Genomic DNA, 16,268 nt, shown 5'->3' with positions numbered 1-16,268 from the left:
CTCATGTGGCACGATCTCCCTCCGAGTCACATGCCACATGTCTGTGTCTTTATTGAAATGTGGCCACACTGCTCTTCTCAGATGAGCTTTTGTATTGGAATTTCAGAGAATCCGCACAGTGGGTAAGCTTGCCATGCTGTCTTCCAGACCTTCTGTTGGCACCACTCTCTCTGTGCCTTTGTCATAGGTGGTGAAGTGAAAGTTGGGGAGTCTCTGGCAAGTTACTGAATGGAAGAAACAAAGAGTACTGCTTCATCTTTCAGATAGGGTGGGACTGAGCCGAGAATCCATATCCTCCTGTTCGGCCCCTGTAATCTGCAGGAAGGGAGATTCATTTTGGAAAATAACTATCCTTATCATGTTTTGATAAAGTAGCAACCCTAGGTGCTTCCTTGGCAGTGTGAATCTGAGTATTTAAGCCTTGAAATACCAAAAGAGATAATTCTGATTCACACAGCTCTAACCAAATCGTGGAAGGTTGTCTCTGTGTTAATGGAGTGCTCATGGCGGTCTCTGGGCCGGAGGATGCTCTGGTAGTAAGGATCATCACGGAGGGTCTCCTGGCCGCTGCCCCTTAGAAGCCTCGGCAGGCACAGATGTAGGTGAGACTCTCTCCCAGATAGTTTCTTTACCTCTTTCCTTGGATAATGTTGAGATCTTCAGCCTTTCTCCACAAAGAACTCTTAAGAGAAGAACTGAAAGGTGCCTGGGCTGTAGCTGTTACCTGCCAGTGTTCCGGCACCCCTGCACAGGTGGTGCGGACGCCAGAGCCCCAGGAGAGCGACAGGTGCTGGTCCAGGTGAGAAGGGAGGGTGGCATCAGCTTTGGGGACTGTTCTTCCAGAAAACCAGCAGGGGCAGGCTCCTTTCTGTCCACAGAGCTGCTTTTCCTGGGAGCTGGCTTAGGTCATGCCTCTACCTAACTGACGCTCCATTCGGTCTCCCTCACAGCTGGTGCCAGGGGCTTGATCTTTCTGCCAGTACAGGTGGTCTGGCTCATGTGGATATGGGTCTTTGGACTTCCTCATTTATTTTCTGGTTCTGGGTCATTCTCTTCACAGATCATTCCTTTCTTTGTATCTGTCTATCATCTGTCTATTTATTTTTGATGAATCTGTTGGGAAAATTCCTAAGCTGTGCTCAATGGAATATATATTTCTTGGGATATCCATGGGTTTAATAAGAAAGGGTGTCTGGTCAGTAAGCTTGAGAAAATAAGTTAAATCAGGTGAAACAGGTTGTATGGCAGGACTTTAGATGTTCTCCCGTGCCTTGAGAACTACCAGAAGACGTGTGGGAGCCCAGGGAGCCTGTGGGGGGAGGACCTCTCTGGCCCCCTTCTTCCCAGCACCTTGCAGGGATGCTCCTCTGAGAGTGTCAGGCTTCTTTGCTAGGGTTCTGCAACCTGATGAGTGTTAGAAATGACTTCGCATCCACTTGGTCACCCAGGAAGCTCTTTGTTGTGATTTATCAGGACAGGGATTGCGCTCAGGACTGTTCTGAGGTCATCCTTAATGCCCGTTACAGGTGCTCTTATGGGTATCTTATAATAGTCTCCACTAACAGTCTGTTGTGGACAGGCTCACAACTTAGCTGGAAATGTTGGCAGTGCCCTAACAGGTTATTTTTATAAGTATAATGGAGAGTTCTTGTTGAATGACATGAACCACTGGGGATCAGAGAAGTTTGGTTAATGGGGTAATCTTGGTTGTTGCCACACAGGCAGCACATACGTGGCTAGTTTTTGGAGAATTATAGTGCAGCCCAGTACACTAAAGCCAGAAGCTATATTGAAGTTAATTTAGCTGTTCTTTTATGATTTGGAAGCACTGCTTGTGGGTCAGCCTTATGAACAGTGAACAATGATTATTAGTTTATGGGCCAGTAACAGTAGAAAAATGTAGAAGTTTGGGCAGAATTAAAAATTGATTATTGTCACTGCTGCCTCTGTCATGGGAAAATGATAGAGGCGGCTCGATGTCGAAAAAAGAAAAGCATTGCAAACATGGATATGGCTATGAAGAAAATGCCTTCAATTTTATTTAATGTTGGGAAAACTAGTTTATCTGTCTAACCCTGGGCTTCTTCACTTGTAAATTAGGGATAATATACCTGTTCTTATACCCCATTATTATTATTGTACCCCAAAATAATACTTGGCTTACTGTGTTATTATGAAGGTTAAATTATATAATACACTTAAATGCTTAGAAAAATACGTAAAACTTAGAAAAGCACTTTTTCAATGTTGGGCTCTCACTCCTGAGTGTTATTCATGGCTCATTTTTCATCTCTTTCAAGTATATTTTATAAATACGCATCTACTGACAAGTGTGAGCCAAAATAACAATAAGGCACTTGTGTATTTCTGTCCCAGTTAAGAATTGAGATACTGTAACCCTATGAACTTGTTAATTAATTTGTGATTCCATTGTGAATAGGAAGCTGACAAAAGTTTTAAGGAACTATGTGGACAATGCCGAGAAGCCAGGAATAAACGATCAGCTGTACAAAGCCATGAAGGCTTTGGAGTACATCTTCAAGTTCATTGTGCGCTCCAGGATTCTTTTCAATCAGTAAGTGTTGCCTGTGCCGGCCCTTCTAGGGGATTTTAGGAGATCTTTTACTTCCTTCCTTTTCCTTGTCTATTTCCCTCCCTCCTTCCCTTCCGCTCTTCTTTTCTTTCCTTGCCTTGCTTTCTGGTATGACAGGACAGTAATAGATAGCCGTCCCATGTTGGGGTTGCCCTCTCTTAGGGTAACTGCTTCCCGGTCTATGAAATGCAAGCTCAAGTTTGAGCAGCAAGTCCTGTTCTCAAGTCTGGAATGTGTGCATGTGAGTAAAACACTGACTGTTGAAAGTATTCCGTGTTCATCAGAGGTAGTGCAGGGTGTATACAAAGGTTCTGAAGTTCATTTCAGTATATCTTCCTACAGAAAAAGCCTCCCAAGAGCAAACAGTTAAAACAAGCAACGATAACAAAAGGCCAAAACCAAGTTAAATTGCCTCCCTTGGGAAGACTGTGGGGCTTCCTCTCTTTCTTTCCTTCAGCCAGAATAATATTTTGTTTCTAGAGAGATACTCTCACATGAGGAATTGCCGGGTGAATGGACGCTTAGTTGTTTAGCTCGGTGAATTCTTTCTCATCCTCTCTGGTGGAGTTTTTGCATTGGTTTTGAACTTTAAAGTGGATTGGGGTGCTGATGACTTTCTTATTTTCTAGAGAACATTAATGTTCGTCCAGGTACCTGTGATTAAGAGCTGGGCTAAAGTCAGGGCTTTCAGGTGGCCCATAGCATGTAACTGTGCACGAAGAGATGTGGAAGCAGGACAGGTTGAGTGTTGAGTGTTGATGTGGACTCTCACTGCTTGTTTCTTCGGAAGGACAGCTGCTTTGGGTGACCTACTGTGAGTGATGTTGGTTCATGTTGATCATTCAAGGTTGATGTTCTTGTCGTGAGTTCTACACACAGAGATGGAGTTTCACAAACTGACCTCCCTTTCACTTAGAGGACACACACCACCTTTTAACAGCGTAGTGCTCTTGAAACTCATGCGTGGAAACTGGTCATTGAACCAGTGTAGACCCAAATCAGGCCCTCGCTGTGCCTCTTCATTTTTATCTTTGTTGGCCTGAGGTGGCTTTCTCCAGAAGGGCCCAGGAGAAAGGGAGGGTATTCAGAATCCAATCTTGTGCACACCATGGTGCAAATAAAGCCAGAGGAGCAAGTTATTGACTGTGTAGATCTGGAAAAGTCCTACACAGGGTAGGACCCACCTTGGTTACAGTGGTGATGAATGCCTACAGTCCCTATGTTACTGGTTAAGGATTATTGCACTTGTGTTCTCTGTGGAGTCGACATGATGTAGACAAGTCTACGCTGCCATTTGATTGTATGAAGACACAACAGCTTGAGGTCATCATGCTGTCATCCTTGAGTAAGGCATTGAAGGCATCCTCTTTTATTTTGCTAATTATGGGTAGGCATGAAGCTTGCTGTAGACTGAGCTTTCTCTCTTTTTTTTTTCTTTAAGATTTTATTTATTTATTTCACAGAGAGAGAGAGAGAGAGAGAGAGAGAGAGAGGGAGAGAACAAGCAGGAGCAGGGGGAGGGGGAGGAGCAGAGGGAGAGGGAGAAGCAGACTCCCTGCTGAGCAGGGAGCCTGATCCAGGGCTCCATCCCAGGACCCTGGAATCATGACTTGAGCCGAAGACACTTAACTCACTGAGCCACCCAGGCGCCCCTGAGCTTTCTCTTTTCTTTAGGGTCAAAGCCATTGATGATTTTCCCACTGTCAGTTGTGAAAGATGACCAAGTAAAGTAGGTTTTGTTTTCCTGGATTTTATTTTTTTTCCAATAAAATTAATTCTATTAAAATGAACTTCTTGGCACCCTTTATCTAGCTTTTGTGTATTTCCCCACGAATTTTAAATCATTAATTACTCTAAACCAAAATCTACACTACAGTGAGAGCATGAACTTGAAAGAACAGCATAGTCGGGTGATATGTATAGATTTTGTCATGTTTTGTTTGAAAGAATCTTAATCTTGTACAATTTATAATCGATATGACACTGAGTCAGGAGTTGGATGATGCTCATTTCCTTCTTGAGCACACTGCTGACTGTCCTCATTCAGAGATTAGGAATCAAAAGAAACATGCATTGATAATCTGTGTTTTTGTTATTGTAGTAAATGCTATAATCCTTTACAAAATAATGCAGCTAGAAAAGATTGGGGTCGTCTAAGTGGACCAGTGGCGAAGTTATTTCTTTCTCTTAATCTCTTTCAGTCTCTAAATACAATTGACATGATATCTTAGAACCATGGTCCATAAATGTAGAATTTTTTTTTTAAGATATTTATTTATTGGACAGAGAGAGACACAGCGAGGGAGGGAACACAAGCAGGGGGAGTGGGAGAGGGGGAAGCAGGCTTCCCGCGGAGCAGGGAGCCTGATGTGGGACTCGATCCCAGGACCCTGGGACCATGACCTGAGCCGAAGGCAGACGGTTAACGACTGAGCCACCCAGGCGCCCCATAAGTGTTGAATTTGATCAGTCTCATAGAGGTTAGGAACATGATTGACTGCTGTTATAGAAAAGCCTGGCTTAATGTGGCTTAATGAGATGAGCTTCACTTCTCCCCACCCGTGTATGTAACATGGTGCCCAGAGGAAGATTCCGGAGTTTATGCAGTTGGTCCCTGGTTTCCTTATGTCCTTGGCTCCTATTACCCTTCTGCCCCATCATCCTTATTGGTCCATCTCTGTGTCTTATGGCCCCTTCCTGGCATCAGGACTGCATTCCAAGCAGCAGAGGGGGGAAGGTGTGGCATAAATAGCCTTCCAGTTACTCTCCTTTTGAAGAACTTTCCCAATCCCTATAAAGTGTCATCTCAGAACTATGTCACGTGACCACCCGAGATGCAAGGGAGGCTGGCAAGGACTTTTAGATGGGATTATGGATGCTTTCAACAAAATCAGAGTTCTTATAGTAAAGGAGTCAGGGAGAAATATATATCGGACAGGTGATTAGCATTCTCTTCCTTGTGCTTTTAACCTGAATTTCTCTTGCCTGACAGCTCAGAACACCCTTAGCTTATTACTCTGGGTTCCGAAGTCCTACTTAATTAGGCCCCTGAGAGCTTTTCTTGCTGTTAGTTTGGGGGTCAGTCTCTGAAATCACTGGAGCCCTTTGTGACCCAAAGATGCGGTTTGGTCTTCTGTGCTATGCAGAAGCTCACAGATCCTTGCCTGTGACCCAGGGAAATGTTTTATGTTTGGTGTTCTTAAGAATGCCTTTGTTTTGGCGCTGGGTATCATGGTGTTGGCACAGACCTTGATCCTGCTGCCTGCCTTTGTTCTGGAGTGGCCCCAGCGTGAGCCATGGCCTGATCACAAAAGGCGTCTCTTTGCTGGGATAACTTGTTTGTCAAGTTTGTCACGAGCTGACACAGTCCAGGACAAAAGTGCAAAGAGGTCATAAGGCGAGTAACAGCAGTTGCCAAAAGGCAGTGAGGCTTCCTAAGGCTTCCAGGGCCCTTGTCTGGGCATTCCTGACCTCATCCGAATACTGTAGCAAACATGGAAATTTTGATGACGAGGTCCTTCCCTCCCGCCCTTCCTCCCTTGTCGCTTGCTTCTCCCTCCCCTAAGTACTTAATGAGCTTTGGAGCCCTGACTGTATCCCAGACTTTAGTAGTTTATTGACCTTATTTTTTTCCTAATTGCTTCCTAAATGTGTGTCTTGGCTGCCTTCTGTGATTCCTGAGAGCAGAGAGGAACATATGTTCCCTTCAAAACTTAGAACACAGTTGTGTCCACATTGTGTAGATAAGATAATATTTCTTAAATTTAAATCTGTACTCTAAAACTACTGAGAACTCAGATTCTGTGGGAAGGAAAAAATCATGGCCTTCAAATCATGGACCACAGGGCCAAAGACTTGAGTAGGGTCTCATCGTGCTCACCACTACTCCCCATGGTCCCACCAGCTATATTTCAGTAGCTTTTCATCTGTGATTATCAAAGGCATGAATTTTAGATGAAATAATATTCCTGTTTCGTGTAGGCTGCTGAAAGAGAAAGCAGTCCTGTGTCCTACACAGGTGTCGCGAGTGTTTGCTCCATAACAAGTTCCGAGCAGCCCTCCTGTGTGGTGTTTGCAGAGCCGGGGGAGAAAGCAAACAAGGGTCCCCATGTTCTTACCTGTACCCCATTTATTAGCTTGGGAGAAAGAAATTGTTCTCACAGCTCGAGTTGACAAGAGTGTTTTTCTCTTTGCAGTTGGAATAAACGTTAGAGGTTCTTTATTTTTCTTCTTTCAAAATCGTCTGCTCTGTTGTCAGGTAATGTAGTAGCTTTGTAAAATTCCCAGATAATTGACAATCATTTTTCTTCCAAGGAACGAAGAGGTGAATTGTTGGAGATGAAGATAATGGAAGCTTCTCCCACTGTCTTTCTCACTATGCAAATCCATACTTCCTGTTTTGTTTAGAGGGCTCATCTTGTTTTGAAGTGAGAACAGCAATTTTAAAACTCTGGCCCAGAGACATTTGGTTCAGAACCCACAGAAAGATTCCTGACAGCCAGGGGCACTTCTCCGCTGGTTTTTGTTTGTCTGCGTTTTCTGTGTGGGTGGATCACATTAAGTGGAAAGCCAGAAAACAGACATCTTGCTTCAGACCTTCTGAAGCAAATTACTAAAGCTAGTTATTGCTGTGTTCTTCTTCTGTCTTCCTGGTGCTTTGTGGAAGCTTTGCCTGTCATCTGGCATTAGCTTTGTGCATAATTAGTTATTGATCATGAATAAATTGTTGCAGATCTGTCATTCTGCTATCATTTCCTGGGTCACAAAAATAGAATGCAGCTAATAGACAACAATCTTGCCATTCCCTGATAATGAATACTTACAATGTGTAAATGGAGGAGGGAATGATAACTAGGTCTTACTCATCTATTTATCTACTGATAGCCCTCTGAGTTCTTGCCTCACTCCTTCCTCCACCTGAAGGTGGGTCAAACAAGAGACTGTTCTTGGTTTATTTGATAAAACCAAGAGGTGAGACTCTGGAGGCCTCCCTTTCATTACAGAAAGATGCATCAGTAGGAATGCTGTAAATTATTAACCATTTCTGTATCTTAAATATGTTGATTGGCAGCAGAGAAACTAATAAGTAAATTTACATCTTTGAGGGATTCTTGGTAGAAATTTAGATATCATAGACTCATTACTTATACCTTACAGATTTTAAAACTGTTATTGGGGGCATACAGATTTAGAATTGTGATCTCTCTCTCTCGTGGATTTACAGATTGCTGTTTGCTTTATTGCCACTTTGCATATACTGTGGTTTTTATAAATCAGTTTGTGGCAACCCTGTGTCAAGCAAGCCTACTGGTGCCATTTTCCCAAAAACATTTGCTCACTTCATATCTCTGTGTTGTGTTTAGGTAATTCTTGCAATATTTCAAGCTTTTCCCTTATTACTGTATTTGTTATGGTGCTCTGTGATCAGTGATTATCAATGGCTGAAACCCCAGATGACTGTTAACATTTTTTAGCAATAAAGTTTTTTAAAATTAAGGTATATGTACTTTTTTTTTTTTTTTTAGGATATAATGCTGTCACACATTTAATAGACTGTACTGTAGTGTAAACATATTTTTCATATGCACTGGGAAACCAGAAAATTAATTTGACTCTCTTTATTGCCATACTCATTTTATTGTGGTGGTCTGGAAACTGAACCTACGGTGTCTCAGAGGGATGCGTGTACCCTTTTATTGATATGAAAACTTTCCCTTTATCTTTTGGTTAATATCTGCATGGAATATCTCTTCTCTTTTTCACTTTTAACCTTTCTGTGTCCTTATGTTTAAGGTCTGTCTCTTGCATGTAACACATAGTTGTATCTTTATTTCATCCAGTCTGAAAATCCTTTTAACTGAGGATATAGTTTGTTTATATGGGAAGGGTTGATACCTGCTGTCTTTCTGTTCATTTTCTTTTACCCATCTCTGTTATGTTCTCCTTTTACTCCTTCTTTGTGTTCTTTTGTACCAAGCCTGATTTTCTTTTTATTGTCTCATGTTCTCCTCTTTAAACATGTTAGTGACATGTTCTTCTACTGTTTTTTTATTGATTATCCTACATGTGACAACATGTGTGAATTCTTACAGAATAATTAAAATGATTACTATTGTCACTTCCCTGATAACACTAGATGTGGCTGAAATAGAACACTCTTATCTCCACATGAAATCTCCTTTTTTTATTATTATTGAGTGCATTTCAAGATACCTATATTTTATGCCTCGTAAGACATGACTGTTATTATTTTGTACAGTTAGTATTAATTCAGTAAGTTTTATATTTATTTATTTTTTTTCATTTTTCTTTCAATTTCATGTTTCTTTATGGGATAAGTTTCCTTCTGCCCCCAGAAAACTCCTTGTAGAATTTCTTTTAATAAAAGTCTGCTGCATGTTTTGTTTGTATGAAAATCATTTATTTCCTCCTTGTTTTTAAAGGATATTTTTAGTTAATGTAGAATTCTAATTTGGCAGTTAGTCCTTTCAAATTCCTTTCTAATTTGGCAGCAGTCCTTTCAGTATCTCTTTTGGTTTCCATCATTTCTGGTGAGAAGTCAGCTTTTAGACTTCTTGTTACGTCTTTGAAGGTGACAGTGTGTTTTTTTCTTTTTTTGTTTGTTTGTTTGTTTGTTTTTCCTCTAGCTGCTTTTACAATTTGTTGTTTCTGTGGTTATGAGCAGTTTTACTGTGGATTGTATAAGAATGCTTTTGCTTTTTATTTATCCTACATTGGATTTTCAGGGCTTCTTGAATTTTGGATTGATTTCTCTATTTGTTTTGGCAAATTCATGGTCATTTTCTATTTTAGTGTCATATTTGTCACATTGTGTCTCTCATTTTCTTCTGGAACTTCAATTACATGTGTATTAGACCTTTTTTTATACCCTACATATCTCTAACACGCTCTTCTCTATTTTCTTTCTCCGTGCTTACTTATTTTCATGTTGATCATCTTCCACTTCACTAAATCTGCCTTTTACTCAGTCTAATCTCAATTTAACCCATATAGTGAATTCTTAATTTTAGATATTACAGTTTTTAGTTTTAAAATTTTCGTTTGATTCTTTTCTGTAGATTTATTTCTCTACTATACTTTCCCATCTTCTGTTTTCTCTCATCTCATTTCCATCTTTTTATTTTCTCCATTTTTTCCCTGTTTTAAAATATAATTATGTTGATATTCTTGCTAGCTAGGTGCAATATTTTGACCACCTGTCCTTCTGTTTCTGTTGTCTTCCTTTTTTTTTTTTTTTTTGGTTTGGCCATGTGGGGTCTGTTCTTTTCTATGTTTAGTTAATTTTTATTTAAATGTAGCTCCAGATGATGTGCTCTTCTTTCAGAGATGATTCATCCTTTCCCCTTCCAGGCAGAGACAGTGGGACTGACATTTCTCTCTATCAAGGCTGTGTGTAGCCTTCGTAAGCCTCCATCTACATTTGGTTTGCTCCTGGTTCTCCAGGGTTTTCAGTGGAGAGTCTGCTGTGTCACCTGGGACCCATCTCCTTGGCATTTTCTAATTCATTATCATTCATTATCTTTGGACACTGATAGAAACCCCACTCTACCGAGTAGTCTCCTACCCCACGCAGCTCTAGGAATTGGCAGATGTCCTGAGGATGAGAATGACTGCACATTTGCAGCCTCCCCAGGTGTTTGGACCGGTCTGTAAAATGTTGCTCTGTTGCTTCCTGTTCCCTGCAAACAGGAGTTCATGACTCGATACTTTTGATTGTTTGCTATGCACCTTTTAAACAAATTCCTGTTGAATAAAATCCTTTATAAAACAGATACCCTAGGTTGCAATTTCCCGTTTTAGACAGAATTTGTTGCTTTACAGTGGAACTCATTTAAATATAAGATTACCTGTAGGGTAATTAATTATCACTTAGTTTACAAAATTTTCCATTGTACACAAGTTTTCAGGTATGGTATACTTTAGGCCGAAAACTAGTCTATATTAAGAAAACATCTGCGTTGCAACATTTTAAAATGCAAATGCATTGCTTTTTAGTAACACGCAACTTGAAGTAACTGCTAATAAATAATTTATATGTGAAACTTCCTTATAATTAGCAACATATATTTGTATACATGTAACCAAGGTGCACCTTCCTTATTATCCCTTTATTGATTATGCTCCACCTCTTGACAATTTTCCCGTTACCAGCAATTCTGTGATGAATCTGTATAGTGTCATTACTCTGAAATAAAATAATTTTGAATTTACTGTTATAATATCATTTTTATATGGTTACAAGATCGTGTTAAATTCAGGAAATTAAATTTATGTTAATTATGTGACATTGTGGGTTTAAAAAAATACTGGCAGGAAGTACACCGAAATATCAATGGTGTAATCTCCGCGGGGTAGCATTAAAGCTGAATTTTCCTGTTCCTCCTTCCTCTGGTCCTTCTTTCCTCTTTCTCTCCTTCCGTCCCTTTCTATACATTTCTGTTTTGTAGATTTATAAAACGTTACTATGTTACAATGAAAAAAAGCAATAAATGGTGTGGTTCAAAACCAGCTTCTTCAGCTGGAGGACATAGCTCCCTAGCCGCGTGGTCCAGATGAGCCCCATTTCTGAGCTGCCTCCCGTGTTCCCTGGACGTGGAGGATTTTCCCTCATGTTCTAAGTTGCCGCTGCGGCAGCACCTTCCATGGCTCTTGATGCAGGAGCAAATAGAGGCAAGGCCCCGTCTGCCAGGCCCCATCGAGTGTCGTGTGCTCCTTTGTAGACTCTATGAAGACAAAGGAGAGGCGGACTTCATGGAGTCCCTGCTGCAGCTGTTCCGATCCATCAGCGACATGATGAGCAGCGTGTCGGACCAGACCGTCAGGGTGAAGGTAGGCCCTTGGGTGCAGCAGGACCGGCCATCCCCAAGGCCCACTGTGAGCTGCGGGGCTCCCCAGGTGGGATTTTGCCTCCTGCAAAGCCTGAACTTGCGTGATAGCCCAGGGATGGCTTTTGTAGCGAGCACGGTCCTGCCTCCTGTGTATTGAAATTTGGTTTTCCTTCCCCTGGCGGTGCTCTTCAGTGGTCATTGCTCTCTTTGCTCCTCCGCAAGGAGATGTTCTGAATTTACTTTACGTAAATGTGAGGATGTTGATGAGAGTAGTGTGTGCACATCACTTGTCGGGGTGTCTCGGGGGCTGGGCAGAGGTGGGGGTGCTGAGGCTGTAGGTGCCCCAGGCGTCGGTCGGACCTCAAGCTACGCTGTGGGAATGGTGATGCGTCTTGGTCCTGCAGCGAGTCTTCTGCTTGCCCAGAAGAGCGAGGGATCCAGCGTTCCCACCGTCCCACCGTTTTCACCACCTTGGATTACTTGTTCTCGCCCTGTTGCCCTTTGGAAGAAAGATGCCTTCACCCCATGTGAGGTCCTCGGGGCTGTGGTGTGGAGGTGCTGGGAGGCGGAGCATGGGGTGGGCCCCTGGAGCAGCCCAGGGCCTGCACGCTCTCCAGCTTCCCCATTCTGGCAGTTTCCGTGGGGCCGACTGACTGCAGATGGAGGTGTGGTTTGCAGGTGGCTGCCAAGCTGATTCCTTCAGAGAACAAGAATCTTCTGAGTGATTAACTTGCGGCTTTCACGCAAGTGTTCATTATAGCTGCCTTTGCTGTCACTCTCCTCCCTTAATGCTCTTTTATTATTTTTTATTTTTTTAAAGATTTATTTATTTGAGAGAGTGAGAATGAGAGAGAGAGAGAGAGAGTACATGAGAGGGGAGAGGGTGAGAGGGAGAAGCAGGCTCCCCGCTGAGCAGGGAGCCCGATGCGGGACTCGATCCCGGGACTCCAGGATCATGACCTGAGCCGAAGGCAGTCGCTTAACCAACTGAGCCACCCAGGCGCCCCACCTTAATGCTCTTTTAATGTGTAATTTCGGAAAACATTGTTATGGCTGTTGTCTTGAAAACGTTTTGGAAACTGATTTCCCAGCTTGCAAGCTTCCCATTCCGTCTGGAACAAAGACATACATGTGTCAGGTGTGTCTCATGGTTGCTGTGACCAGGGGCACCGTCATAACTGAACATGGACGGATCCACACTGGCCCTTTGCTTTCAGAGGTGGTGCAGCTGTCTTGCAGAGCTGCTGGATTCTTGCGTGGAATTGCTTGATCTTTATTTGAGTTTCTTGTAAAAAACTGATGATCTGCAGAGAGAGCAAGGTGGTACGTATATTGAAGTTTTAGGTTAACTATTTTCACGACTTGATATCGCCTCAAGCTTCCTTATTGCTCCGGGGTTAAAATTAGCAACGTGTTCAGGACGTTTACTACTACATCCTGTGGCATTTCAGAAAAACAGGCGCAGCGGGTGTAAGAATAGATAAAAATTACAGGAAGTTTGAGCCCAGAAGTAATTTTAGACTTCTAAATATACTCTTACATTATTAAATTTGATTGGGCTTGACTTCTGTCTGCCCACCTCTCTCTGTGTCAAATTATTTAGTGACTGGAGTCTTGCAAGTCCTTCCTTCAGTGGCTGTTTTCTTGTAAGATGGGAGTGAATTCAGGAATGTTCATGCATGGATGACAACTTTATGTCTGCAAGACCGGCCGGCCGGCGACGGAGTTTTTTTCAAATGTTGCCTCCCTTGCTGCTAATTTTGTAGTTCGTTTTTGCACCATAGGTGCTCTCTGTACAGGTGAGGGTCAAAGACTCCCACCCCAGGACCCTGGTTTTTACGTTGTTCTCACCCTTCAGGTTTTGCTCTGCAGGAGTGGAAGTAACAGTTGTGAATCATCTTCTATAGAGAAAAGATGAAAAATATGAAATAGGAAAAAGACTGTGGCATTTCGTAGGGGTTACAAGTCTTTTCCCAAAGGGTGGCCCTTGGTGGCCGTTTCGATTATGTGGGGTGAGCTGATGGGATTGGTGGGTGGGGGTGGGGCGTGGCTCCTCTGTCCCCGGAGCCTGCACCCTGCAGTCCCCTTCCCAGAGCTGCAGCTGCTCCCTGCATCCAACTGGCAGCAGGGTCAGCCCCGGCATTTTAGACCCCAAGGGAGAAAGAGGCAAGAGGAGTTGGGGGCAATAATTAACCGCAGGAGGAACATGGCGTCAAGGTCGTTGTGAACAGTGCTGCCTTCCATCGGACTCAGTACCACACGTTTTTCCTGGGTCGTTGAATGTAAGTGAGCACACACACAAAGGGGAGACTGCGTGGGTATGTTTTTGTGAGGTGGGAGAAGAAACTGCGGGGCTGTGTGGTCCACCCTGTCTCTCCCTTCTCTGCCTGGGGCACTTCTGCCCCTTCTCTGTGGCATCCATGTGTTTCTGGAGGCAGCCTTACCTTCGTGCTGCTTTTTGCTGTCCCTCAGTGAATGCCCCCCAACCTCAGGGCTCCTGCCAGATCCTTAAAACAATTTTATTATGGTGATTAACATAAAATATACCATCATCACCATTTTCAAGGGTCTGCTTCTGTGGCATTCACACTGTTGTGTAGCCATCACCACCATCCATCTCTAGAACTTTCTTCATCTCCCCAAATGGAAACCCTGTCCTCATTAAAGAGGGACTGCCTGTTCTTTCCCTCCCCCAGCCCCTGGCACCCACCAGCCTATTTTCTGTCTCTGGAAATGTTCCTAGTCAAGGTTCCTCATGGAAGTGGAATCATACAGCATATGTCTCTTGGTGACCGGCTGATGTCACTGGTATAATATCTTCAGGGCCCTCCCAGGGTGGAGCAGTTGTCAGAATCTCATCCCCCTTTGAGGCGGAATTGTATTCCACGGATGTGTAGATCACATTTTGTTGATTTGTGCATCCGCTGATGGGCACACTAGGGTTGTTTACACCTTTTGGCCATTGTGAATAAGGCTGTGAAACTGTTCGGGTCTCTGCTTTCACTTGTTTTGGGTGTGTATCAGATGTGGAAATGCTGGGTCATATGGTAATACCATGTTTAATTTTTTGAGAAATTACCATATTCTTTTCCATAGCAACTGTACAATTTTACTCAAAGAGTTTTTTTTTTTTTTAATCTTTAAATTCCTTAGTGAATTTACCTTACCAGCGATTTCTGGCAACCTCTCAAGCTTGAGGCTTATCACCAAACCCCCCTGCCACCACCTTTAGCAAATGATGCTAGTCTGTCCGCTTTGCTGAAAAGATCCTTTAGGATCTGTCTGCCATCACCTTTCCTTTCTCACTTCCCATCCTACCACCTGAGAGTAACCTTCCACCTGTGCAGCGTCTCCCCCACCCACCCCTGCCTCTAGGGTTTTGATCAGTCCTTTTCCCATCATGTCAGTCTAGAATCTTCTGTCTGTGTATCAGATTGCTCTTTCACTTGGTCTACAGGCATGCCCAGACTTTCTCAGCACTCAGCTTGTGCGATCCCTCTCTGCCATCAGGCTTCCCTCTCTCCTTCCTATCCTATGAGAGGGTCCTGGTACCACGGCCAGCACCCCCTGGTTCTCTTCTCTGCTCTCCTCTGTCTGATCGTGGTCCACCTCTCCCCCGCGGATGACCCAGTGGCACTCAGACGTGGCCTCTCCGAAGTCAGATGTGGCCGTTCTCTTCCCTTTGCTCTCCTTGGCTGTGGTATCACACATCCGTGTTTGCTCATGTCCTTAGTTCTTCTTGATAAAATTGTGCAGAAAGTTTCTTAACCCTACTCCCTCCTCCCTCAGTGCTATACCTGCCCTTTCTTATTTCCTGACTGTATTTCATTGTTTTCCTAAAACTCACATCTGCTGGTGGCCTTCTTTTTCTCAGAAAGCTGTGATGTTTTCCAGCTGCCTGGAGAGATGGGTCAGATTCCGGTTTCTGCATTTCAGAAATCTTCATAGCCAACCCAACCAAGTCTCCTAGCCTTTAATTCTTACAGACTTAAGTAGCATGCCTCCCCTAGAGAACACAACGTCCGGGGGCTGGGAAGCCTCCCTGAATTAATTCCAGTGGTTGATAGAATCATGAGCTTCACGTGCTAGAATAGCAACAGCTGATATGCATTGATCACTGTCCTAAGTGCTTTACACGTATCAGCTTATTTAATCCTTATGATAAAACTGTTAGGTACTCTCCTTAGACAACCAGAGATAGTAACTAAGTTGACTAAGTCCACATGGCTAGCATGGGGGCACAGTGATGATTTAAGCCTAGTTTGCCTGGTTCCAGAGACACGTTATTTTCGGTTCAACTCCCCTGGAGAATGCTGCTAAGCATCAGCCACCTGACAGTATTCGGAACAGGGCCCATCCCTGTCATCCACATTGGTGGACAACAGCTCTTTGATGCTTTGGGGCTGTAAAGGCGTAAACACTACTTCTGGTGGACCTTTCCACCAAGTGGACATATGGTATGTTCATGCGTAAAGCAATTAAAAATACTTTCACCAGGGGCGCCTGGGTGGCTCAGTCGCTTGAGTGTCTGACTTTTGATTTTGGCTTGGGTCATGATCTCAGGATTGTGAGATTGAGCCCCACGTCAGGCTTCACGCTGGGTGTGGAGCCTGCCTTAGATTCTACTTCCTCTCCCTCTGCCTCTCCCCCCCTACAAAAAACAAAACAAAAACAAACAAAAACAACAACTTTGACCAAATGCCTCCCGATTGGGTGTGTTTGAAGGGAGGTAAAGGGAGTTTGATGGGGCTGGTCACAAAGGCTTCTAGGAGGACCAGGTCTTGGTCGTGGCCCCACTGTGCTGGCAGCAGGTGGTTCTTGGTCGT

The 16,268-nt window shown here is 43.5% G+C and overlaps 1 protein-coding gene across 6 annotated transcripts in view; it reads left to right on the top strand.

Annotated features, from left to right (window-relative positions):
- DOCK1 (dedicator of cytokinesis 1) overlaps nt 1–16,268 on the top strand; it is a 485,590-nt gene that overhangs the window by 115,607 nt on the left and 353,715 nt on the right. For all 6 annotated transcript variants that reach the window (XM_073884741.1, XM_073884742.1, XM_025880059.2 and 3 more), the window contains 2 exons: nt 2,441–2,575; nt 11,335–11,443. In XM_073884741.1, the coding sequence (XP_073740842.1) occupies nt 2,441–2,575; nt 11,335–11,443 (244 nt within the window). The remainder of the gene's footprint in view (nt 1–2,440; nt 2,576–11,334; nt 11,444–16,268) is intronic.

Source organism: Callorhinus ursinus, unplaced genomic scaffold (genome assembly GCF_003265705.2).
Source record: "Callorhinus ursinus isolate GAN/ISIS: 27379988/994484 unplaced genomic scaffold, GSC_fseal_2.0 scaffold58, whole genome shotgun sequence".
NCBI lineage: Eukaryota > Metazoa > Chordata > Mammalia > Carnivora > Otariidae > Callorhinus > Callorhinus ursinus.
Note: the sequence above shows the minus strand (reverse complement) of the source record. Positions and strands in the feature narration are given on the sequence as shown.